Genomic DNA, 26,477 nt, shown 5'->3' on the forward strand with positions numbered 1-26,477 from the left:
ATATTCAACTTGGTTATATTCCCAAAGAATGTGTGTGAAGAATGCATCCTGCTAGCAGGTTCATGATGGCAAGGTTGCCAGCCACGAAAAGTGCGGGGTGTGTCACAAACTGCAGAGTGCCTGAGACTGTGGGACTGCTGCCTGATTTTCAGCTGTATTTGTACCAGTTCTCGGTTGGGCCAGAAAGCCAGAGATGCCTAAAACAGCTGTTTCTGTGAGCCTCGGGGGCTACAGTGTTGAGTTCAGTGGTGCAGTTAGTGCATTGGCTTCTTTTTCTGTGGAGCTGGGGACCAGGCTGAGGCAGGGGCTGGGGGAGCTGTGGCAGACTGAAGGGGGGTTGGAGGAAGGAGAGGAGTTGTAAGGCAATGATCAGAATCCTGGCAATGGACAATGGCTGTTCTGGAATTGTACCACCTGTGTGTCAGTCTCATCCTGCCACTACTCTCACTAGCTGTGTGACCTTGGGCAACTTCCATAATGCCCTGAGTTGTAGTTTTGCCATCTGTAAAATGGAGTTTAAGTTTTTTTATGTTTATTTTTGAGACAGAAACAGAGCATGAGTAGGGGAGGGGCAGAGAGCCCGATGCAGGGCTTGAACCCATGAACTGTGAGATCATGACCTGAGCCGAAGTCAGGCGCTTAACCAACTGAGCCACCCAGGGGCCCCATGGAATTTATCTACTTTAGACCAGGTCTAGAGAACCTGTGCCATGGGGTTCTAACGAAGATTAAATAAGTGCTCAGTAAATGTTAGCTCTGACAGTATTGTCTGTTCATAGGTAGGGAAAAGGGCAGATTATGAGAAGGTCTTCGAGCTTAGAGAGCATGCCCATCTTCTTCACTGCTGTGTCTCTAGCACTTGGCTGTTTAACAAGCAGAAGGCTGTTGAATTACCACATGAGGGTGGTCCAGGCAGAATTTTTTTAGAGATCTCTCAATGTTGTGGATTTTCCTAGAATGTCTTTCAGACGAAGTCACTTCGATTCTACTTTGTGATGCCTGGGCTCTGAGTTTTCTCAGTATGTTTTGGGACCATGTTATCTCAACTAAGTAAATGTATAAATCACAGCATGATTGGGTCTCCTATGAGGAAGGGGCTGGTACCATGCCCGTATTTGAATCCCCAAAGATAATGCGAGCAGTACATTGGAAAATGAAGTTTCTATCAACATTTATTCCACAGTCATAGAAACTGAAGATGGAAAAGACCTGAGGACATCTAGTCCATCCACATGATTGTACAAGAAAAGTGGCTGGAGCAAAACAGCCTGTTCACTTCATGCTCACGAGACAGCATTTCAATTCTTCCTGGAGCGGAGCGATTGCGCACACACAGTACAATGAAGACACAATGCAAACACTCTTTACAAACCTTAAGAAAATACTTCTAAATACGTTATTTTCATAAAACGATTGGGGACTAAACTGAAAAAGTGAAGGAGTCCTGGATTAGATGGGTGGTGTTGGTGAAGAAAGGAACAACTCAACAGAGCAGGTCGTGAAGCGGTTCTTTCCGTGACTACTGGATTTTCTGGTTTGCCTATCGAAAATGAGTTGGGAGGAAGAGAGGCTCTAAAGTACTTTCTTTCCCCTTCATTCTTTATCCACACCTAGGACGTGCGTATTAGCTCCAAGACCTTGTTGGACCCAGCACCAACACTGGAAGCCCCCAGCCTGGAAGACACGGCTCAGTTTGACTTGGTGGCTGCTCTGGTTGGCACAGAAGCGGAAGCTCCCAGATAGGGCTTGTGCAACAGCAGGATCCATGAATAATGGAGAGTCCCCTCCAGGCATGTTGAAGAGCTCAACTGGTTGTATCCCTATGGCTGCCTCACTTGTCTTCCCATTCTTCCAACTCCTCTTTAATGGCTGGAAGGATCCCCTTGCCTCTCCACCTCGAGGCCTCCACACTCTGGGGCCCTTATTATTGACAGGAACCAAAGTGTAGCCCTATCAGTTCCTGATCACCCCGTCGTACTTGACTGTGTGCTTCCTGTGCCAGAGGAATTTCCCCTTGGGACACGGGATGGGGTGTGTAACACAATCAGGCTGTCACGTTCCAGGTTTCACCACACCAGAGCTTGGATTGGAAAAGAATGGGCCTTCCTGATCTCATGAAACAGAAGCCCAGAAGAGGAGGCAAGGTAGCATCCCTGATCTTTTTTCCTTATTAAAATACCACCCTCCACCTGAAGATTTTGATCTTTGTGGTTTTTTGAGCCTAAGGGGAGCTGAAAGAACAGAGGTGGAGAACAGAAAGGAGGGTTTTCAAAGGACCCTCCATTTCACGAACTCTATAAAACACAACACACTGTTTCACACATTGCAAAACACTGTTCAATTACTACCGATAAAAACAATCATTGCTACTTACGACAGCTTCATCTCACCACAAGCAATTACGCTGTTTCTTTTTATCCAGAAAATGGAAGCATTTTAAGCAATGCTGACAGCAGTAAGCCTGCTTTCAGCCCCTGCTGCTGCTTGCCGCATCCTGGCCACCATTTTGGCCAAGAAGTTCCTCAGAAGATATTCGAGAAGCTGTGCACTGGCCATCTACTTTGTGGATAGGCAGGGCCATCTGGCATGTTACCACTGCTCAGAACGCCCCAGGAGAGAAGCTTAAGGTAAACCCGTTATACAAAAATCCAAACTTACAAAACAGATACGTTAGGGGATAATTGCATTACAAAAGGATTTTTTTACAAAAGAATTCACCTCTGGGTTCCTTTAAATAGCCAGCTTCTCAAGTACAGTCAGAATATGAGCTGAGTTATAAAAATGTCTATGTACATTAGGAGCATGGCTGTTACGTGAGTTGAGGTACACTTGTACATCAGCCTTCCAGGCGGCGCAGAGGTTTGGGGAGCGCAGAGCATGATGGCAAGAGTCTACAGCATCATCAGCTGTTGCAGATGGGTAGGGATGGCTACCAGGCATAATTTTCCAAAGACCGTTGCAAACCTATTTCTGGGCCTGGGGCGAGAACATGGGAGGATAGGGCATTTCAAGGCAGAATTGTCCTTTGTTTCCAGGGCTCCCCGTTCTGTTTCATCTGTGAGGCTGAAGTCCAACTAGACCCTTCCCACCTCTCTCATCAGTATCTCTGTGCCTACATCCACCCCAGGGCTTTCTCGGACAATTAACTAAAGTGTTATCTAATTACAGCTTAAGGAATTATCTTTCCCTGGGGACTGGGTAGTGCTTGGCAGAAACACAGGAGAAATCTTGGGATTGAGGAGCCTTTCCAATGATGTGCAGCTGTTAGAGCACAGTGCTTTGGGACAGTGCTGTGAATTCATTGTGGGCGTTCCATTTGATATGAGGGCGGAGCAAAATAACTGGTAAGTAAAGAAGTCTAGTCCTGAATGGTGCCCTGGGCTGGAAGTGGCTGTATGGAAGGTCAGTCAGCAGCTGTGTGCTGCAACATAAACTCAACAAGCCTCTTACTTCTCCCCAGGCCTGGAGCAGCCATACTTCTTGAAGTGTTTCTTGAAAAGTAATTGTTGGATCACACCTGTCAATCACCTGGGAGAGTTTGTTAAGAAGTAGGTTTCTGAGCTCCCCTCCAGCCTCCCCAGCTCACCCCATCTGCTGGGGAATGCCCTGGCAATCACGTTCCAATGGGTTCCTAGATGCTTCGTACCTACACTAGCCCTGGGAACTGATGTTCCATAGTTGGCCAGGACTCTCCCTTCCTGCACGCATGTCCACATCATGGCAACCAGGACAAGGATGCCGGCACAGAGGGGAAGCCAGGGAACTGGTATCACTTTCTCGGGGCATTGGGTGGGGCCTGGAGGAGAAGGGAGGGACCACACCTGGTCACAGCCCCTCAGGCATGAGTGGGTATGGGGCTGGGAGACGGACTTGGTAGTGACCGATATAGCTCTGGACAACACAGGGGACAGTCCCGAATGTTAAAGCTTGGTGTTTGCAGGGGAGGTTTGATTTTGGGATTCCTAGAGCTGAGGCAAGTGCTGATTTGAAAATGGCCTGGAATGTGGTTTGCAGAGCATTTTCACTTCACCCACAGTGCCAGCTCACATGTCCCGTACAGGCAATAAGCAGGGATATTCCAGTATCATCCTAAGGCCACATCCGTGCTTTGCTTTTCTTTATAAAAGGCACACTCTAGTGGAGATGCTTAGATTGGAAGTACAGTCCTATTCATTCCTTAGCCAAAGAGCTTTTCTGGCCTGGAGCTTTTGTTCTTCAGCATGGTGTACATTTTTAATGTACTCACCTCTTCTGTCTGTCCTGTTCCCACTCACTCACCACATCCCTCTCCCCTTTCATAGTCCTACTAAATGTGGGTCAGGATGGTGTCGGAGATCCAGGACCCTCTCAAAAACATGGCTGTTGCCTGATCCAGTCAGTCCTTGGTCTGCTGTGATGCTAATGAGTTCACTTAATGTTTTACATACCCGCCTCACTGCCCTAAGTTTCTCTGGCCCTTATCTGGCTCTACATTCAGAATGCAGGAACAAATGTAGATGGGAGACTATTGTATCAAAAGCCCCAACCCTGGATAATGCTGTTCTATACTAAGATTAAAACCAGGTATGAGGAACAGTTTTATCTCCTGTTGGTGTTTGGGCAGAGAAAGGGCTAAAACCCAGAACTATGTGTGGCACCTGATGAAAAGATTTTCAGGAGCTGGGGTTGCCCGGTCATTTACAGACCCTTTACCACGCAGTTTACTCCTGACTAGTTTACGATCCCTGCTCTTGAAATACACCTACCCTGGAGAGCTAGAGAGTCAGCTTCTGAAGAGCTGTGGTTGCGTTTTAGGCTATGGGATGAGCAGACTTGACCTCTAAGAAGACTTAGACCTCACCTTCCCCACACTTGTGTCAGTAGTTACAAAAGAGCATTACAAAGTGTCTCAAGGGCTCAGAGGAATGCCAGGAACTGAGAAGGGGAGCAGCAGGGTCACCTAGGACTCACAAGTCCGGTTTGTCCTTTGATACTCTTCCAGCTCTGTTTTCCTGCTCACAGCCAGCTGCAGCTCCTGCCGGATCACCTGAATCTGCTTCTCGAGCTCTGAGAGTTCCTGCATCACTGAGTTCCGAGCTCCATTTAGGGAGTCCGCCTTCCCATTGGTGGTCAGCGAGGCAGGGAGCTCTCTTCTTCTCGGAGGGAGTGGGATGTCCTGGTGGGCCTGGATGCCCAGCTGGTGTTGTCCTCCTTCGTCACTAAAGATGTATTTCCGTCGGTTGTCATGACTCAGACTGGAAGTATTCCACACACTGGAATGCTGACAGGGTCCCACATTGGACCTAGGAAACAAAGACACATCAGATTTACCTTCCATTCTGCAGCTCTTAGAGTGCTGTCCCCCGACTGTTGGCCATTTCAAACTGCAGCCGTGGAGCTGGGTATGCATTCAGAGGTGAAGCCACAAAGCCAGGGACAGACTCCTGCTGGAGTGGCACAGGGACAAAAAGAGTCAATACAGTTCTTTTTCAACTGCAGTTCAAGGTCTTACCAAATCGGAATGGGTGTGTCATCTGGAGGGCTGATGGACCAGGGTGTGGCATATTTTATGAAGTACCTTGGATGTCTTTCCATTCCCTTCCTGCTGGTGAGGCTCAGAGAGCAGCAGTGCCTTGAAACATTGGCCATAAAGATGGTGCTTTAGGAAAAGGGAGAATCTGTTGGACTCGAAGTAGCGATACTATAAAATGGCTCATCCTTAGTCCCACAGGACTACTCTGATGTTTACTACTTGAGTTTGAGGGGAATAAAAACATACAAGCTGCAGGTTTCAGCAAAAAGTTTTCCATTATAGGGATGACTTTACAGGGGCTGAGAATGACAGCTCGTGTCTGAAGCTTAAAAAGAAACCCCAAGAAAGCCTCAAATTCTTGCTGGAATAAAGTCAATAGAAATAGATTCACAATCCTTTAGGCTTCCATCAAAGCAACTACCCCATCTCAGAGAGATGGCTGTAGACAGGAAGAGTTACTGTCGGACAGGCACAAGAGGAGGGGGATTTGGTGCCTGAAATCCACTGACAGATGCAATGAGAAGAGTTTCTTGCTTCAAGAACAGACTGGAGCCCTAAGTAGGATAGCTTCTGATTTCTTCTAGCCGGGGAGGAGGAGGGTTATGACCACTTTTGCAATCTACCACAGGGCAAACCTAAGTAGAAACACTCTATTATAAAGTCCTTGTGTTTTTGTTCCCATCCATGTAACTGAATCAAGACTTTATTTCTGGATTCTTACTCTCCAGAAGAAGGGGAGGACCTCCAGAGGCAGGGGAACAGGGAGGGGTAATAAAGTCTTGATTCAGTTACATGAATGAGAACAGAAACACAAGGGCTTAATAGGATGATTCTGCTTCATCTTGTCCTGTGGTAGACTGCAAAAATAGTCACAATCCTTTGTTCCTCCTTTCCATCCATGTCCCTCTCTAATGTGACTTTGCAGCTCATCTTTATCAAGGGGGATTCAAGGGCAGGGGGGGAAGTCTGGCTTTCCCTCCCCCTTGAATGTAGTCTGGTTTCATGACTTGTTTTGGCAACAGAAAATAGCAGAAATGGCACGTGGCAGTTCCAAGCCTAAACTTTTAGGAAGCCTCGTGCACCTTCACTGAGGGTCCCTCTCAGACCCTGCTGCTACAGTGGGAACAAGTCCAGACTAGTCTGCTGATAAAACAGATCATGTGCAGAGAGTCCCCAGTCTTCTCAGTTGACCCAGCCGAGGCCATAGACCAGCCAGCTTAGCTGCTTTTCCCCTCCCCACAAGCTGGCTGCAGACATATGAGCAAATGTAGCCAAGCTCAGCCAAGTCTGGCCCAGATCAGGAAGCTGCACAGCTGACCCACAGATTACTAAGCAACTTGCTGTTGTTGTAAAAAAGTTATTGAGATAATTTTCTTACACAGCAAAAACTAAGAGATACGGGCCCCAAGCCATTAAAATACATTCCAAACTACCCTGCGGTTCCTTTACATTTCTCATCATCTAAGTCTCATTATCAATGAGCAGGTGGCACCAGAGCTTAGCTTTCATGGGTCCTGGGCTGTGAAACAGCTCCACTGGCTTTACACCTAGATCAGACGTGCAGTTACAATTTTACTTCCAGCCCTACGGTTCCCTTGAATTTTTCCTTCAAATCTTTTCCAATTGAATTTGAGAAATTTCAAGACCGTCTCATCTGGTTTACAGTTTTTGTGTATCTGGGGGTGAGGAGAAAGGGGAAATGGGGGTGTATTGGAGACCCAGTGGGGTGAAGTATAAACCAAAACTTACATGAAATCCCAGGTTCAATAAACCAAAGACTAGGCATAGTCTCTTGCAATATCTACTTTTTTTCTCTGCTTTAAATAGAAAAGGAACAACATCTACTTTAAGCCTTTCCTCAAATCCACATGTTAGTCATTCGTTCACCTATCTTTCTTTTTTAACTCAAAGAAATCTTTATTCTCCAGCAGGTACACACACAATCCACCATCCCCGGTCCTCGGGGCCACACTCATCTGCATTCACCCACTAATTTATTGTTTATTCAATAAATATGGGGCACACTGGAGGGACGCCAAGGTGTAGCAGACACAGGCATTTGCATAGATATTCTTCCAAGAAAAGAGGGAAAAAGTTTTCAACCCAACAGACCTAACTCTGGGACCACAGAATGATTCCTAAGGAAAACCTAGGAGAAGGGTGTCTGCAAATTCTGGTATGTCTGGGCAACCACAGAAATCAGGTAAGTGGAGATAGCCCATGTGGTTTTCTCCAGAGCTTTGTGCATATATCTGGGAGTATATATAATACGGAAGAATAAGCAAAAGCTGGCTTCCATGACAAAGGCTGGTTGCCAGCATTTACAAGTGCCCTGGTAATCGACATGTGGCTCTGGGCTCCCTATGAATAGAAGATGACAGATACTGGTGTCTAATTGGAAGCCTCTACAGGGTTTAGGTTATGTTTTGTACTGAACCTTCCTCAGCCTTAGAGCGTAATGAGCAAAACGAGCTTCCACAGACCAATTATGTAACACTGAAGTTCAGTACTCCATGAGACTATTCCGAGGAGATGTGACAGCTGGGGGGACCTCAAACACTCACGGCATCTGAAAGGTTACGTACAGCCGGGTGTCGGGCTGTAGGGAGGCGGCACAGCGAGCATGGGCCCAGGATAGGCCATGAGGGCATGTTTTGTCTTAGCTCCTCAAAATAAGGGGCTCCAAAAGGGATCTGCCAAGAAAAATGGATCCATTGAGTGGAAAATACATTTGGTTCTCAACTGAGGTGAGAGAGAGGTGACTAGGGATCACATCACGGTTGGAAATGGGATCACTGGGCTTCCTGTTTCTATTGTGGCTGGTAAACAAATGCTTTGTCATGAGATAATGTCTTTGCTGCTATGTCGTCTTGTGTTCCTCTGGTTAAAAAATTTGTGTTAAAAATAATTACAGAAAAAAAAAGCCTATGTAACATGACATAGAACAGCTGTGACCTGATTAGTCTACAGCTTGTCGCTGACAGGGCTGCGATATGATCCAGGAATACCACAGACTGAGAGGGTGGGAGGTGCTCACTGACTGGAAAGAGGGGCTCTGAGAGATAACGGAAAGGATTCTGACAAGCTAGATGCAAACTGGAGACAATGGGATGGCAGCAGTCCCAGAGGAGGTACAAACGATGAAAAAAAATCATGCTTTTTCACCCCTTTTTCCTTCTCTGCTATTATGAGAAGCATGAGTAGCAGATTTCAAAATTACCCAGAAAGCTGAACTTTGAGCTGAAGCTCTGCCCCAGAGCTGCCTGGAGGGGGTGCCCTGAACTGAGGCCTCTGGGCCTGAGAAAGAAGGAGGTGGGCCGCCCCAGGCAGCAAGCAGCAGAGGCCAGCCAGGAGCTGGGCCAAATGTTACCGGCATCTTCAGCCACAACAGCCATTCCCAGGCTGGATGTGGGGAAGGTGTGAAGCTTCAGTTTTCAGATGTCATCTATGCATTTAATGCTTTTTACTTCCTATTAACGAGACGCTTTTTCTAGGGAGTTTGTAGGAAGGGTGCCAGGAAATGGATTAAGCAGAACACGTCTGTTGCATATTTCAAATATTCCTAGGAGTGCTGGAAAGGAGTAGGGAGCAGAAACATGCCAGAAAGGCAATACTGTGTGAAATGAATTGCCTGCAGTACTCATGAGTCTTATGTGTACTCTGTGCATGATAACAAGAGCTAAAATGGCTTTGTTTTCAGGGCTTTACATGTATTATCTCATTTAATCCTTACAGCATCTCTAGGAAGTAGGTACTGCTTTGATCACAATCACAAATGAGGACACTGAGGCACAAAGAGGTTAAATAAGTAACTTGCTCAAGGCCACATGTATAGCAAGTGTCTGTGACAGGATTTGGATCCAGATGCTTGACTTTAGAGACCACAGCCTCATTGCTAACCATGACATACATTGCCTATACTGCATTTCAGTGTCCCTGTATGTACAGATATATTTTTTATTCTCTGTTCTATTTCTGTTTGAAATCACATATACTTTTACTGAGGGTGCTATCATTAACTTGGTCCTGATTTGATCTGAATTATTTATACATTATTTCCCCTTGGAGCAGGGAGTCTCAGTTACACCTCTCCACTTTTATTATCTTTTAGAAATTTTTTTAAATGTTAGAGAGAGAGAGCAAGCACACAAGTGGGAGAGGGGCAGAGAGACAGGGAGGGAGATACAGAGTATGAAGCAGACTCCAAGCTCCTCACTGTCAGCACAGAGCCTGACATGGCTCAAGCTCACGAACCATGAGATCATGGCTTGAGCCAAAGTCGGATGCTTCACCGACTGAGCCACCCAGACACCCCAACATCTCTCCACTTTTAACCAACATAAAGACACCTGGTGCTGGTCTCTTACCTTTTTTCCACACGTTTAGTCTTGAAACGCTGCTGCTTTTCCTCTACGAATGATGTATTGAGTGCTCTATGTAATCTCTGGCAGAAAGAACAGATTCACGCATTAGAAACACACAGTCTGGGACAAAGTACCTCCTGAGATTCAACAGTGTATCTCGTTGTTACTAATATTTTAGCCTCTTTAAACACATTTCCAGGGATGCCCCAAAACAGATCAACAACCTTCAGCCCTAAATCTCAAAAGAACCAAATTCTAAGTTGTTATTCTACCTGGAGGGAAAAAACTAATTTGATAGGTAGCTTAGAAACACTCTGGGTTGGGGGCACCAGGGTGGCTCAGTCGGTTGAGTATCCAACTTCAGCTCAGGTCCTGATCTCGCGGTTCGTGAGTTGCAGCCCCGCATCGGGCCCTGTGCTACCAGCTCAGAGCCTGGCGCCTGCTTCGGATTCTGTGTCTCCCTCTCTCTCTGCCCCTCCCCTGCTCATTCTCTCTCTCTCTCTCTCAAAAATAATAAAGATTTAAAAAAATTAAAAAAAAAAAAAAAAAGCTCTGGGTTGTAAAAAGGTATGTGACAGAAAGAAGAGCTGTCACAACGTGTGTGGCAAAAGGCCTTGTGGAATTGCTAAAGGTGAGTCAGAAACTTAAGTCTGAACTTCTTGCCGGCCAAAACAAAGCAGGCAAGCATTCAGAATGAATGAAGCCAGTCACGTTAGCACACAATGAAGGTAACTTGTCTGTGGAGTTCTCCTGAGGAGACCAAATACTTTCCAGGATGAAGCAGGAAGAACAGGGTTCCAAGTGAGGAAACCAATGACAGTGACTTATCAAAAAAAAGGGGGGAGGGGAGGGGATGGTGTTAACACAACGGAGAGGTTGGCATCTGGGCAGCCTGACAGCCCAATGAGGCCCAGGAGGCTGCAGGGAGCCCCGAGGGAGCCCTTGGCAGGAGATCAAGATGGCACCGTGGGCCTCTGCCTCACCGGGGTCAGCTGATGCTGCTGCCAGACCTCTCCCCTTCTGATTCTCAGTACCCTTTGGATTCTTCTACTTTGGCCAGCTGCCTTCAGGGGGCACTGTGCAAGGGAATGTGCCTGAAGGGCTGGTTGGCCTGGCGGTTTCAGTCCTCCCGTGAATGAGTGTGCTGGTGTCTGCCTTACCCGGGGGGCCTTCGATCCTGTGTGGCTCTGCCTTGGCACCAGTGGACTTGGCCCTTTGGGACCATTGAAAATGGGGGCAGAATAGAGCTCAGTGGGTTCATCTAAAGGGAAACAGGGACTCGAAGCTCATTTAATGAGTTTCAATTTTAGCTAGAATGGAGTCTGTAGGAAATAAATCTTTCACACCATCTCTTCAGATTGTCGCTATTAAGTGAAATCAGGTTAAAAACAATTCTGTTGCTTCCAATGTGAGCAACAGTGGAGGTTTATAGGAAAGGACAGGTTGTTGTGGGATAGGCTAATTCAAGGGGAAAGTGAATTAATGGGAGAGAAGAACTCCATCTTCTACACTGTCTACACCACCCTAGGTCTCTTGGGAACTTGTCACCTGTCGTTCTGACTTGGGGCTCTGGACTCTCCCACCACTGGGAATTCTGACAGTTAAGAAGACTGCAGCAGGACACCTGCGGCACTCACCTGGCTGGTGTGGAGCCAGTACTGCAGCCTAGATTTGTTCTTGATTCGTGGCAGCAGCAGCCTGTACACTATGTGCTCACCAATGGTGGTCAAGATGGACAGACCAAATCCGACGCACAGCAGCACGAAGAGTCCAGAGAAGTGTTTGATGCCCATTTGCAAAGTCTGTGGCAGAAGAGGAAAGGAAAGGCCATGAGTGTGATTCTCCTCCTGGCCCCAGTCTTGTTTAAAAAAAAATTTTTTTTAATCTTTATTTATGTATGAGACGGAGACAGACCGTGAGCAGGGGAGGGGCAGAGAGAGAGGGACAGCTGTCAGCACAGAGCCCGACGCGGGGCTCGAACTCACGAACTATGAGATCATGACCTGAGCTGAAGTCGGACGCTCAACTGACTGAGCCACCAGGCACCCCTAGGGTTGTTTTTAGATGCAGATACTTTTTCCTTGGACTCAAGCAGAGGAGGAGAGCATCCCTCCCTGCGAGCTCGGTAGCCTTCACCATACTACACGTTGTGAGAGGAACCCAGCCAGGACCAAGGGCTCCTGAGCAGCACACTTTCCAGGGAGCTGCACACACATAGTTCTATTTTATGAATGGTTCCTGCATCTGGAAGGCCCCACAGTCACTACAGAGAGACTGAGAGAACAGGAGAGACCAAGAATTGAGACAATTTAACAAACTAAAGCACTGAACAATTATCAAGGAAAGAACCTTTCTCAGGGACACAGAATGAGAAGGTTTAAGGGGAAGAGATGATGAATTCAAGAATTTTGACATTTAGATCTGGCAGGAACATAGAGATCATCTAGTTCAATGTCCTCATTTTATTTTTTATTTTTTTAATTTATCGTTTTTAATGTTTATTTTTGAGAGAGAGAGAGAGAGAGAGAGAGAGAGCGCATAGGGGAAGGGCAGAGAGAGGGAGACACAGAATCCAAAGCAGGCTCCAGGCTGAGCTGTCAGCACAGAGCCGATGCGGGGCTTGAACTCACAAGCTGTGAGATCATGACCTGAGCCAAAGTCGGTCACTTAAACGACTGAGCCACCCAGGCACCCCTCAATGTCCTCATTTTACAGATGAGGGACCTGGGACCAGGGAAGTGAAGTAAAATCAGGCAGGTCACAAAATTAGACAGCCACAGAGGAGAAAAAGGAAGGACCTAATATTTACTGATTGCTTACTTTTTTGCACTGAGATAGGCATTGAAACCACAATTCACAGTTGAAGAGACTTAAGTCCTTTCAGGTTTTAAGTGGCAGAGCGATTCTATAATTCCATGTTTGTTTAGCTGCGAAGACTGGGTTCTTTTCTGCTGTACAACCCAAACAGCAGCAGTTACATAACAATAGTTACAACGACTATATGGGGCAGGCACTTTGCTAAGTGATTTACATATGAGATCTAACAGAATCCTCACAAATTCTCTCTGAAATGGGTATTACTCAGTCACAGACATCAATGATGACAGTCAATCCTGCAGAAAGAAAGACTGACACACCGAGTGCCTACTACGTGTCAGGCACTCTTGAAGTACCATGGGATGAAGACAGGAGGGTTATGTCCCTGTTTGTTTGTTTTTTATTTTTTTTAACGTTTATTTATTTTTGAGACAGAGAGAGACAGAGCATGAATGGGGGAGGGTCAGGGAGAGAGGGAGACACAGAATCTGAAGCAGGCTCCAGGCTCTGAGCTGTCAGCACAGAGCCCGACGCAGGGCTCGAACTCACGGACCCTGAGATCATGACCTGAGCCGAAGTCGGACGCTTAACCGACTGAGCCACCCAGGTGCCCCACGTCCCTGCCTTTAATCAGCTTGAGTCTAGGGAGGAAGCAAACATTTATACCCCATGATACGTACGCTGATCCAGGTCTCCTCAGTTTTGTAGAGGAGGTGGCTTGTGAGATAAGATTTAAAGTAAGAGAGGTAGGGGGCGCCTGGGTGGCGCAGTCGGTTGAGCGTCCGACTTCGGCTCAGGTCACGATCTCGTGGTCCGTGAGTTCGAGCCCCGCGTCGGGCTCTGAGCTGATGGCTCAGAGCCTGGAGCCTGCTTCCGATTCTGTGTCTCCCTCTCTCTCTGCCCCTCCCCCGTTCATGCTCTGTCTCTCTCTGTCTCAAAAATAAATAAATGTTAAAAAAAAAAAATTAAAGTAAGAGAGGTAGAATGTGGAGGCTTGGTGGGAAAGTAAGCACTCTGAAGGCGGAAGAAACAGAGGGAAAGAAGTGACCTCTGGTGCAGTGGTGGAAGAGGTTGTGAAACAGACCAGTATGGCTGAGGGGGAGAGTGCAGCAGGCGTGTGTCGTGAGGGAGAAACAGGGCCCACTTAGCATGTCAGTGCTAAGGAGCCTGGTGTCATCCCTCTGCTGAGGGCTTTTGATCACCATCATTGTCATCATCAATAATTATTTAGCAGTTAATTGTGGAAGGCGTAGCTCTGAACACTTTATCACTGTAGCAGCTTGCTTACTATTCATAACAACCTATGAGGTAGGTACTTAGGAACAAAATAGCTTAGCAACTTGTCCAAGGTCACATAACTAGCAAAGGTTAGAGCTGGGGTTCAAACCCAGGCAGTCTGGCTCCAGAGCCTATACTCTTAACCACCTCACTTGACTGATGTCAGTGTCCTCCCATTTTTTCTCTCTCTCTTTTTTTTTTTTTTTTTTGAGAGAGAGCATGTGAGTTGGGGAGGGGCAGAGGAAGAGGGAGACAGAGAATCCTAAGTAGGCTCCACGCCCAGCATGGAGCCCAATGCAGGGCTCGATCCCATGACAATGAGATCATGACCTGAGCCCAAATCAAGAGTCAGATGCTTAACCGACTGAGCCACCCAGGCACCCCTTTTTTTTCCTCCCATTCTCTTCAGGGGTTTATCCTTTCTTTCATTCTCTCCATTTCTACCTCCAATCCTGAAGACATAGCTAGCCAGATGTGATTCAGGCATGGGTCTGCCTCCTGGGTATACCAGGAAGTCCATCTGAGGGCAGCAGAGGTAGAGCTTGGGGATTTCAGACTCCAGTGGAGTCTCTTTTCTTCCATGACAGCACCTGCAGCAATGGCTCTGTATCAATGACAGCGTCTGGGATCCCTGGAGAAGTAATGGCTCTAGGTGAGCCGGGGCACAGAGCATGCCCCACGTATAGGAGCCTGAGCACAAGGCAGGACCAGGGAGACCACCTGAGATTGAGGCAGATGCCCAGCCCTAGGGAATAAAAGAATGCTGGTCTAGGAAAGGCAAGAGGTGTATCAGGTCCCGAGAGCTACACAGGTACCATGGATTCTCCTGGGACATCTGTGTACCAGTGGTGACCACCCATATAACGCTGACCCCCAGAGAGTAGATTATGAATGTGTCTGAAAATAGTCCTTGGGCTGGACCTGTCGTAATGGGTATGGTATGGCTATTATATAAGGATTCAATGAGTTGTTACTACTATGGTAGAAGAATAAAATGGCGGAATTCATTTCCAGCTTTAACACTAACATCATCAAACATTCAGCAAAACACTTAACATACTGGCACTGCTTTCTTATAAGTTGCTGCCAAGATGAGGGTGACAAATGTAACTTATGGCGAAACATCACATCTTGCCTTTGCACGCGTGGCTTCCCCCTCTTGTGCATGACAAAAACTGGTCTCATTTTCCTCTTATTGCCTCAATAACAAATAGGCTATATTCAGTTTATTTTACACATTTTTCTTTCAATTTCTGTTGTTTACACCCACATACATTTAATAGACTAACAGATAGTTACCGTCTCTTGGGCGTCTAATGTGTGTGCCAGACATCATACGTGCATATTATGATCTTATGATAACCCTATTAGTATTATTATCCCCATTTCACATTCAAGGAAACTGAGTCTCATAGAGATTAACTACCTTACCCAAGATCTTACAAGCTAATAAATGAAGGAGTCTGGCTATGGATCCAGGACTGTTTGATGCTAAAGCCTGTGCTGCTTTTCAAGCGAACACCATTTACAGGTATCCCTTGTGATCTGAACTCTTAATATTTATTCCCTAGAACAACTTGCAGATATTTTAATTCGAAATCCACCATCTGAATTGAAAATCCACTATAATCTTCCTGTGAGCATCACTGAATGTGTTTAAATTGGGTCTGAGTCTGAGTGATAAGATGTCTCGCGGCAGTTGTGATATTCAGCTGTTCTTCTCCCAGGATCATGTTGAATGAATGTGCTGTGCATTAGCTATGTGCATCTGCTCCACATATCACGCGAAAAATTTCTTTCTAATAAAGTGGAACTTGCTCAACTTCACATTTAACATTGGCCAGAGGAAGAAGAAGAGAAGCAGTGGATATTCAACGTCAAATCCTGACAATAAACTTAAGCAATGCAGACAAAATGATGGCGGTTGCAAGTGACGGGAGTATGGACATCATTCAGAAGTGCAGTCAGGGCCCTGGGGTGTGTTGTCAAGAGCCGCATAAGTGACGGCAAGGCAATGCCAACAGACATGAGGTTCGTGTTTTCCTCATCCCATTGCTTCTTCTGAAGCTTCATTTGATAGCTTGCAGCCACACACATCTGGGGGCTCCAGTGCCAAAGAGGGAAGACTGTCCTGGGATTTAGCCATGAGCAAATCTCATGCATTCATGGCTTCACCTAGTCCTTCACATGCTCGTTCTAGGCCATCTGATGTCACTGAGCTACCTCTTTAATCAATAAGTAACCACTCAAAAATTTGCCTTGCTTATTTTATTTAACTAAATATTATTTGTATTTGTCATGCTTTTTTAACATTTTATTTTAGTATTTACGTTAGTATAAATTCATTGCATTGTGGAGGGAAAACATACTCCGCATACCGCACCCGTGAATATCCACTAATTATGCTTTCAAGAAGTGGTATTTTAAATGCTTTATATTATGCAGAAATCGTTGATGGATTGTCATTTATAACAATCCATGCATCATGTCTAAGCTATTAAACATTTACACGTGTCTAAGACCGCTTTAGACAATTTAAAGAAATTGGGGTTTGGGGTGAGGTGGGAATGCTTTGTGTCCTTTTTTGTTTTTGTTTTTCATTTTTCATTTAAAACAATGGAAAGGACTCCCACCATCTGGAAATTCACTAGCCAACATATTTCTAGGAATGGACTAGAATCAGATAAAGGGAGATGCCTGTACTGTCAAATGTCCTGAGTGGTCTCTGCCCACACCATCAGTGCTCCCAGTGACACACAGAGGCCAAGACCACCAATTTCGTTGCTGCCTAAACTGTGCTTTGCATCTTGCTCAGATGTGGACATTTGAAACATCTGACAGCTAGCTAGATAACTGACTAGTTCTGAAACCTCCAGCAGGAAATGCACTGAAAGTATTTCATGCACCATTTGCCTTAGATGTGACTAAGTCCCGAGCCCCCAGAGCACATCTCTCAACACACGACAACTACCACTTTCTGTATCCTCTAAGGAGTCGTCTATACTTGTTTTCAAGTCCTCTGTCCTCATTCTCTTTTGGATTCACTCCAATCAGGCTTTTTGTCCCAACCTATAACTTCGATGACTCCTGTCGAAGCCATCAATAACCTCCACATTGCCAAAGCCAGATCAGTTTTCACCTTATTCATGTATCAGGTTGGACACCATTGATTATTTCATCCTCTCTGACATATTTTCTTCACTGTTTCAAGGATACCTTTGTTCTACTTCAGTCTTGTTTACTGGTCCCTCCCCACCTTTCTGATCATAAACGTTGGCATGCCTTTGATTCTTTGGCTACGTTCACTTTCCTATCCAGACTCTTGGCTTTAAATACTACCTATATGTCAATGACTTGTACATTTACATCTTCCCCAACTCTCTATTCAGTCTCTCTACTTGGATATCTAATGGACATCTCAAACTTAACACGCTGAAATAAGCTAACTCCCCCCCCCCCCACACACACACACTGGAAACTGCTTCTCATAGTCTTTCTCATCAAAGAATCTCCATCCTTGAAATTGCTCAGGCCAAAAACCTTAGAGTCATCTTTGACTCTTCTCTTTCTTAGTCTTCCATACCTAGTGTGGCTGCAAATATGGTGGACCCTACCTTCAAAGTTTACCCAGAGTCTGATGGCTTTCCACCACCTCCACCAGCCACTCTGGTCTATGCCACCATCATCTCTTACCTAGTCTAATGAAATAGCCTTCTATTTGATTCCCTGACCCCCTCAATCTGTCTTCTGCACAGGATTCAGCTTAACCTCCTCAAAATACCATGTCATTCAATGACTGGTGACAGTATTCCATCTCATATAGAGTAAACATCAGAGTCCTTACAATGGTCTACACGACCTTCCATGATTTAGGCCCACACTTCCTGACTTCATATCCTTCTCTCACTTGTTCATTCTGCTTAGCTACTTGGGCTTCCTCATGCTTCTTTAAGTCTATGGAGCAGGTGAGGGTCTTCGTTTTCTGTTCTCTCTGCCTATAACTCTTTAGCCAGTAATCAATACTGTTCCTTCCCCACATTTTCTGCAAGTCTCTATTCAAATCTCATTTATCAGTAAAGTCTACCCTAACCGTGTGGTTAAAAAGGCAAATCTTGGGGCCTCTGGGTGGCTCACCCGGTTAAGCATCTGACTTCGGCTCAGGTAATGATCTCGAGGTTCGTGAGTTGGAGCCTTGCGTCGGGCTGTCTGCTGACAGCTCCAAGCCTTGAGCCTGCTGCGGATTCTGTGTCTCTCTCTCCCTCTCTGCCCCTCCCCTGCTCACGCTCTGTCTCTCAAAAATGAATAAACATTAAAAAATTTTATTTTTTAAAAAGACAAATCCTGCCCTTCTCCCCTTTCTTTCCTGGATACAACCTATCCCCCTCGCTGTTCTTTTTCCCTACTGAGATAATATATATTAGTTTATTGCCTATTTTGCTCCTCAAGTAGAATGTAAGCTCTAAGAGGCCAGGGATTTTGCCCATTTTGTTCTGAGCATACACTAATTGCCTAGAGCAGTGCCTAGCATTTGCTAGGTGTTCAATTAATATTTTTTGAATGAATGGATGAAAGTGTATGAAAGCTGGAATCTTTTTTTTTTTTTTAATAATGTAAATGTACACAAAATTTTACCCCAAACACTTTTGTATATCTCAGGAGATTTTTAGAATAATTCTGTGAAGGGAAAGATAGAGATGGATATTCTCAATTGATAGATAAGAAAACAGGCCCGGAGACCTTGGAGAACTTGCCATCCTGACTTCCAATGCCAGTGTTCATCATTCATCACTCTGGGGACCTCACTGGGGGGAAATATATTTACAATTAAAAAAGTAAAAAATTGGAGACAGAATGTAATGATTTTAGCTGGCTTGTGTATATTGTACTGATTTTATTCCCTTCATGTAGTTTGGTGGGTCTACCAATCACAGATTCCCTGTTCTTTGGTCCCCTAATGCCAAGCATGTGACCCAAGGTAAAACCAATTTGCATTTGAAGCAGAGACTTTTGGCATCGAAAGTGGGTGAGGCTGAGTCATTTCCAATGTCAGTGCCTCAAAGGCATAGGCCCCTATTTCCTGCCACTAACATCCCTTGAATCCCATGGCTCCAGAGGCATCATCAGTTACTCTCTTTCTTACTCCAAAACATTGAGTTCCCCGCTATTCTTTTGATAATCTCTTCTTTTCCCCTTGCTTAAATTAATCTGTTGCTTGCAACCAAAGACTGCTTAAAGGATTAAGCTCCTCTAGCTCTGAGGTACAATCTCTCTTGATTTAGACTTTATTTCTCATGCAGAACGCTGAAATGAATGGGTGAGCCTGTTCTAGGCAGATTTCTCTGACAGGGTGAGGCTTTGCTTTTCTCTGCCTCCAAAAGCTTAGTGTATAGTAGGTGCTCAATAAATAGCTTATTAAATACAGTATATATCTGAAAAGAAACTTAGTTATAATTACTCTCATGATTTCCAACACCTTGTAAATATGCTTCTCTCAGAGCAAAATAGCTACAAGAACCAGGGGAGATCATTTCATATTTCAGTGATTTAGTGCTTTAAACTTCGCATGGTCTCCTCTTTGAGTCTGCAAAACCCAATCCTGGTGTTCACAATAATTTTCGTTGTTCTTAAAAAAATTTTTTTTAATTATTTTTTTGAGAGAGAGACAGAGAGAGCAAGCAGGGGAGGGAGAGCGAGAATCCCAAGCAGGCTCCACACTGTCAGCACAGAGCTAGCCTAGATGTGGGGCTTGAATTCGCAAACCATGAGATCATGACCTAAGCTGAAACCAAAAGTCGGACGCTTAACAGACTGAGCCACTCAAGTGCCCCTTTCGATTTTCTTTCATAAGAACAGCCCCTACTCCTGTTCTTATTAAAGAAAAACAAAAGGGGTGCCTGGGTGGCTCAGTCGGTTAAATGTCTGACTTAAGCTCAGGTTATGATCTCACGGCTCGTGGATTTGAGCCCCGTGTCAGGCTCTGTGCTGACAGTGGAGCCTGCTTCAGATTCTGTGTTTCCCTCTCTCTCTGCCCCTCCCCACTCACACTCTCTCTCTCTCAAAAATAAACATTAAAAAAAAAAAAAAGAAAAGAACAGGAGTAGGTGGGGGGAATAATGGTTTTAGTGAGAGATAAAGAAAAGAAAGGCTGTGGAGCTTCTGAAATATGGATGGCTCCTAGATACTTGGAAGCAAGATGAGTAGGAAGCAAATGCTGTTTCTACTTTAGAAAACCTGATTTATATATATATATTTGCCACCCACTCTTTTGACCAGAAGGACAGCAGCTCAATAAATTTGGCAGATTCATTGTTGCGTCTATACACACTACCCTCTGAGGGTAGTCTGAGCTGTCAGCACAAAGCCTGACACGGGGCTCAAACCCACAGACCGCAAGATCATGACCTGAGCCCAACTGGGCTGCTTAACTGACTGAGCCACCCAGGAGCCCCTACCTCTGTCTTCTTTAACCTGGAATCTGCTTAATGGCTCTGTCACCACGGCACTGCCCATGCTGCTGAAGAAATTCCCTCTCTGTTGCTTACATTTCCCAAGCCCCTGTTCCTTCTAGGCTTTGACAACCATTTTTCAGCTTTGGACCTGGTGCTCAATTTGCCACATTAGCTCCATCGTGCAGTCTTTTGAAAATCTAAATTTATTATTAAAACAACTCAGAAAAATATTCTAAAACTTAGAGATGATTAACCATAATCCTTTTCCTATACAAATACTTTCTTGTTTAAAAAAATATTTTAGGGGCACCTGGGTGGCCCAGTTGGTTGAGTGTCTGACTTCCAGTCAGGTCATGATCTCTCAGTTAGTGAGTTCAAGCCCCACATCAGGCTCACTGCTATCAGCCTGTCAGTGAAGTGCACTGCTTTGGACCCTCTGTCCCCCTCTCTCTATCCCTCTGCCTCTTGCACTCTCCCAAAAATAAATACAAAATTTTTTTTTAATTTTTCAGTAATCTCTACACCCAACATGGGGCTTGTGAGAAATAAGCCACTGACCCAATCAAAGGAGGGACACGGATACTAGGAGAACAGTGAAGTGAGGCTTTAATCAACGTTCTTGCAAGAGTGTGTCTGATGGGCAGGCACACTTGGGGCAGTTACAGCAGACAATCTATCTCCTAGCTTGCAAGTCCCTCCCCTGGCTCCTCATTGGCTGAGTACTACAGAGGTTACAGCCTTATGCAGACATCACCTATGTCCTATGCCTACTAAGGCAAAAAGTAGTCTGATTGGAACAGATGTACATTCCCTGAGGCGATGCAGAGACTTTTGGTCCCTCTCCCCTTTGTTCTTTGGTTCATGCTTATTGCAAAGGCCATGAAAATAAGCCTGGTGAAGCAGAGAGGGGAAGAAGAACCAGGAAGTGAAGGGCTCAAGGGTTTGGGACTCCTTTATGGGGGAGGGAGAGCTTCATATATATATATATATTTCCAATAGGTTGTAAACCTACTGTTAATTAGACAGCACAGCTTTTGTTTGCTTTTTCTGAAAATGAATCATCTCCCTTCCTTCTCACAGGGCTCAAACTCACAAACCCAAGGTCAAGAGTCTCATGCTCTACCAACTGAGCCAGCCAGACGACCCTACAAATACTTTCTTTCAATTCTTCATTTTCTCTTCTGAACTGCATAGGAACCATACACATATGTATTTTCCAGAGTTATGTAACCATAACAATCATCCTTTTTAAAAAACAATACAATTTTTAAAAAATGTGAGTTTAGTCGTTTTGTTAATTTTAATGACTCTATATTATCACCTATTATTTATCATAATTGACTTAACTAATCTCAAACTGTCAAGTGTTTGATTTTCTTTAATATTATTCATTATACATACACGATAAATATTGCTGCAAGAAATAATTTGTGTATAGCATTTAAAAATTGTTTTTGCTTCTCTGACATACATATTGCAATGGATGATATTAACAGGTTAGAGAGTATAATTCTGATGCCTTGTAGTGTGTGAAACAGCCCTCACAAAATGTGAAGAAAATCATTCCCAGGCTGCCACAATGCACAGATTGCTCACATTCTTGCCAAGCCTATTTTCTTTTTTTTTTTTTTAAGGTTATTTATTTTTGAGAGTGAGAGAGAGACAGAGTGTGAGTGGGGGAGGGGCAGAAAAAGGGAGACAGAATCCGAAGAAGGCTCCAGGCTCTGAGCTGTCAGCATAGAGCCTGATGTGGGGCTCGAGCCCACAGACTGCGAGATCAAGAGCTGAGCCGAAATTGGATGCTCAACCGACTGAGCCACCCAGGCACCCCAAGCCTGTTTCATAATTAATCATTTTTTCCTGTTTTAAATGTTCTGATTTGTATTTATTTAGTGAGGCTAACTATTTTTTGATGTTTGTTTTTCCTATCTCCTTTTGTATGAATACTGTATTTGTATCCTTTGCCAATTACAGATTTCAGACAAGGTGAGGCTTTTTACTAGAAAAAGCTATTAACCTCCTTCCAAACATGTTATTTATGTTTCTCTAATTTTTAAGTTTTACCGTTAGCTTTGTTTTGTGAGATTTTATTATACACAAGTTTGAAATTTTATATGGTACATTTATTTTGACTATTATAAATTCTTCTATTGTTTCTGTTGTTACAAGAGTATCAGTTGGGATACATGTTTTATGAGCAGTTGCCATATTTCTGAAAAATAACGAGCACTTTAATCCATCCTGAGCTTTTGTACTAAAGAGTGGAACACGTTATTTTCTCTTTGTTGAGACTTTGCATTTCAGCTCCTTGCTTCAGAGGTGCCTTAGCCGATGAAAGCTCACACTCATCTCGGGGTGGCATGCATTCCTTTATGATATGGGCTTTGATTTAAAATTTTCAGATTTTGGGGCGCCTGGGTGGCGCAGTTGGTTAAGCGTCCGACTTCAGCCAGGTCACGATCTCGCGGTCCGTGAGTTTGAGCCCCGCGTCGGGCTCTGGGCTAATGGCTCAGAGCCTGGAGCCTGTTTCCGATTCTGTGTCTCCCTCTCTCTCTGCCCCTCCCCCGTTCATGCTCTGTCTCTCTCTGTCCCAAAAATAAAATAAACGTTAAAATTTTCAGATTTTAAAAATACTGGAAAATAAAAAAATCGTGAGGATGGGGACGCATGGGTGGCTCAGTCAGTTAAGTGTCCAAGTCTTGATTTTGGCTCAGGTCATGATCTCATGGCTCGTGAGATCGAGCCCCCACGTCAGCCTCTGTGCTAACAATGTGGAGCCTGTTTGGGATTCTCTCTTTCCCTCTTTCTCTGCCTCCCTCCTGCTCGCATGCCTGTGAGCTCTCTCTCTCTCTCTCTCAAAATAAATAAACATTAAAAATTTGTGAGGACAAACATCATGTAAAGCGAACAACAAGAAATTCACTGGTGGGTCAGAGTAAGCCTCTGAACTGTCAGGTTGTATGCAGCTTTCTGGCTGCTGGTGTCCCTTCAGTGTTCTGTTTTTTCATTGTGAATCAGCTAATGCCTTTAAAGCTGACACATGATTTGCTGCTCTTCACACAGTCACCAGCCTTTGGGATAGCTACAGTAGCAAATATGAAAGGAGAGGGGTCCAGTTCTGATTCTCAGTCTAGTGGCCTGACTTTTATGATGTCACCTTGTCCTTAAAAACACCCAAACCTCTTCCTTTTTGAGGCATGCAAAGTAGACAAAACACAGTAGCTGTACCAATGGCCTCCTACATGCTAACAGAGAGAATCAATAGCATAGAGAAGTGAAGAATAGAATTTGTAACTAAACAACACAAAAATTTCCTGAGCGTTTTCCCTGAGAATGTATCTAAAGCATGATAGACTTAAGAGGATAAACCAACAGTGCTAAGGCTGTATTTTCTCCTGTGTTTAAAAAAAAGAGGTTTAGTGGTTTGGGATTACAACATATGGTAGAGAGCAGAGACAATTCATTAATATAGGATTCCTAACAACATATTGTTACTGATCTGTACAGCTGCGGAGTATATTGGTTGCTGTTATCAGTTTAATCTAAATACTGCCACTTATTTTTCAAAATGAGATGAAGGTAGAAGATAACTTAAGGCTGTCTTGCTTAAATGACATGTCAGATAAAGGGCTAGTATCCAAAATCTAGAAAGACCTTATCAAACTCAACACCCAAAAAATGAATAATCCAGTGAAGAAATGGGCAAAAGACATGAATAGACACTTCTCCAAAGAAGACATCTAGATGGCTGACACATGAAAAAATGCTCCACATCACTCATCATCAGGGAAATACAAATCAAAACCACAATGAGATACCACCTCACGGCTGTCAGAATGGCAAACATTAACAACTCAGGCAACAACAGACGTTGGCGAGGATGGGGAGAAAGGGATCTCTTTTGCACTGCTGGTGGGAATGCAAACTGGTGCAGCCACTCTGGAAAACAGTATGGAGGTTCCTCAAAAGATTAAAAATAGAGCTACCCTATGACCCAGCAACTGCACTACTAGGTATATATCTAAGGGATACAGGTGTGCTGTTTTGAAGGGGCACATGCACCCCAATGTTTATAGTGCTATTGACAATAGCCAGAGTATGGAAAGGGCCCATAATGTCCATCGGCAGATGAACGGATAAAGAAGATGTGGTATACATGTACGTACACACACACACACACACACACACACACTGGAGTATTACTTGACAATCAAAAAGAATGAAATCTTGCCATTTGCAACTATATAGATGGAACTGGAGGGTATTGTGCTAAGCGAAATTAGTCAGAGAAAGACAAATATTATATGACTTCACTCATATGAGGAATTTAAGATACAAAACAGATGAACATAAGGGAAGGGAAACAAAAATAATATAAAAACAGGGGGATAAAACCTAAAAGACTCCTAAATATAGAGAACAAAGAGGGTTGCTGGAGGGGTTGTGGGAGGGGGATAGGCTAAATGAATAAGGGGCATTAAGGAATCTACTCCTGAAATCATTGTTGCACCATGTGCTAACTTGGATGTAAATTAAACAATAAATTAAAAAACTTTTTTAATCTTTTCTAAAAAAAAAAAAAAAGCAAAAGAAAAAGCACTGCCTTGCCTAACTCTCCCCACCCACTGCCCGCAATGTGCAGAATGAAAGTGGAGGGGGCTGCTTGCTTCTTGACAGTTCATACCTTTGGTGAAAACTGAGGCTTGATTACATTAATAAGACTATCAGAGGGGCGCCTGGGTGGCTCAGTCAGTTAAGTGTCCGACTTAGGCTCAGGTCATGACCTTGTTGTTCGTGGGTTCGAGCCCTGCATCGGGCTCTGTGTTGACAGCTCAGAGCCTGAAGCCTGCTTCAGATTCTGTTTCTCCCTCTCTCTGTCCCTCCCCCACTTGCTCTCTGTCTGTCTCTCAAAGATAAATGTTAAAAAAAAATCAAAAACAAAAAAAGACTATCAGAAATAATCTGAAGTGGGTAAATATATCTGAAGTGGGTAAATACAAGAACTATAAAAAATAGGTGGCAATGCGGTGAGGTGGAAAAAGCTCAGTGTTTGGGGTCAGAAAGCCTGGTTTAGGTTCTTGCTTTGCCGTTCACCAGCTGGGAGACCTTGGAGAAGATTCTAGATCTCTCTACAGCATCATCTGTTAAACTGAATGATGGCACCTACTTCACAGTGTTGTTATGACTAAATGATATAACAAATGTAACAATACCTGGGACAGGTGATCAGTAAGTGTTAACTACCATTATCACCCCAAGAAGCTGTACAGAACTAGATTTGTTGGCAACCGACAATTAACAGAAAAATCAGAGTATTCTAACTTGGAAATGAATGTGATCTTTCTTCCCAAATATCCATACAACCAAACACCTATACAGTCAGATCTTTCCAACTGCTGAAGCTAGGAACAGGCTCTCAGTTCAAGATCATTGCCATAAAGCCCTGACTGAGCAATTAGCTTGTTAATTCTAGCCAGTCCAAAAGCTGAAATATTTTTCCTCTTCTTGTTAAATTTAAACATGTAATCCAACATGTTTCAAACCCTTGGTCATAATTTAAAATTTCTGTATTTTAATGTGCACATTGCAGAGTACATAAATAATGTCTCCGAGAGGCCTTCTTGGCTAACACTATCATGCTCGCTTTCCTCATGCAAAGTTTCCTCCACAAAAATCAAATAGGTTGGGCTTGAATGAGAGTCTTTTATTTTTTAAAAAACATTTTAATAGACTATTTGAAGAACAGGTTTACAGAAATGTGTAGAAAGTATAAAATGTTTGCATATATCCCTTCTTGCCTACACAGCTTCAGTTAGTAACTTCTTCAAGGGGTGCATTTCTTTCAAGTGATGGACCAACTTGATAGGTTTATTGTTAACTAAATTGCATCACTAATATTAGGCCCACTCTTTGTGTCGTGCCTTTTATGGAGTTTTCCAAAATGGGCAATGTCATATATTCATCATTAGAGTATCATACAGAACAGTTTTGCACTCCTAAGTATGCCCTGTGCTCCACCCGTCCATCTTCCTCTCCTTCGGGGCTTCTGGCAACCTC

The 26,477-nt window shown here is 44.3% G+C and overlaps 1 protein-coding gene across 1 annotated transcript in view; it reads right to left on the reverse strand.

Moving 5' to 3' along the window:
• Window positions 1-1,154: 1,154 nt before the first annotated feature.
• Window positions 1,155-26,477, reverse strand: part of GRIN3A (glutamate ionotropic receptor NMDA type subunit 3A) — a 171,529-nt gene continuing 146,206 nt past the window's right edge. Inside the window, 3 exon segments of the mRNA XM_045469916.1 lie at window positions 1,155-5,282; window positions 9,880-9,956; window positions 11,514-11,678. Of these exon segments, the coding sequence (XP_045325872.1) occupies window positions 4,940-5,282; window positions 9,880-9,956; window positions 11,514-11,678 (585 nt within the window). The 3' untranslated portion in view covers window positions 1,155-4,939.

Source organism: Leopardus geoffroyi, chromosome D4 (assembly GCF_018350155.1).
Source record: "Leopardus geoffroyi isolate Oge1 chromosome D4, O.geoffroyi_Oge1_pat1.0, whole genome shotgun sequence".
NCBI classification, from domain to species: domain Eukaryota; kingdom Metazoa; phylum Chordata; class Mammalia; order Carnivora; family Felidae; genus Leopardus; species Leopardus geoffroyi.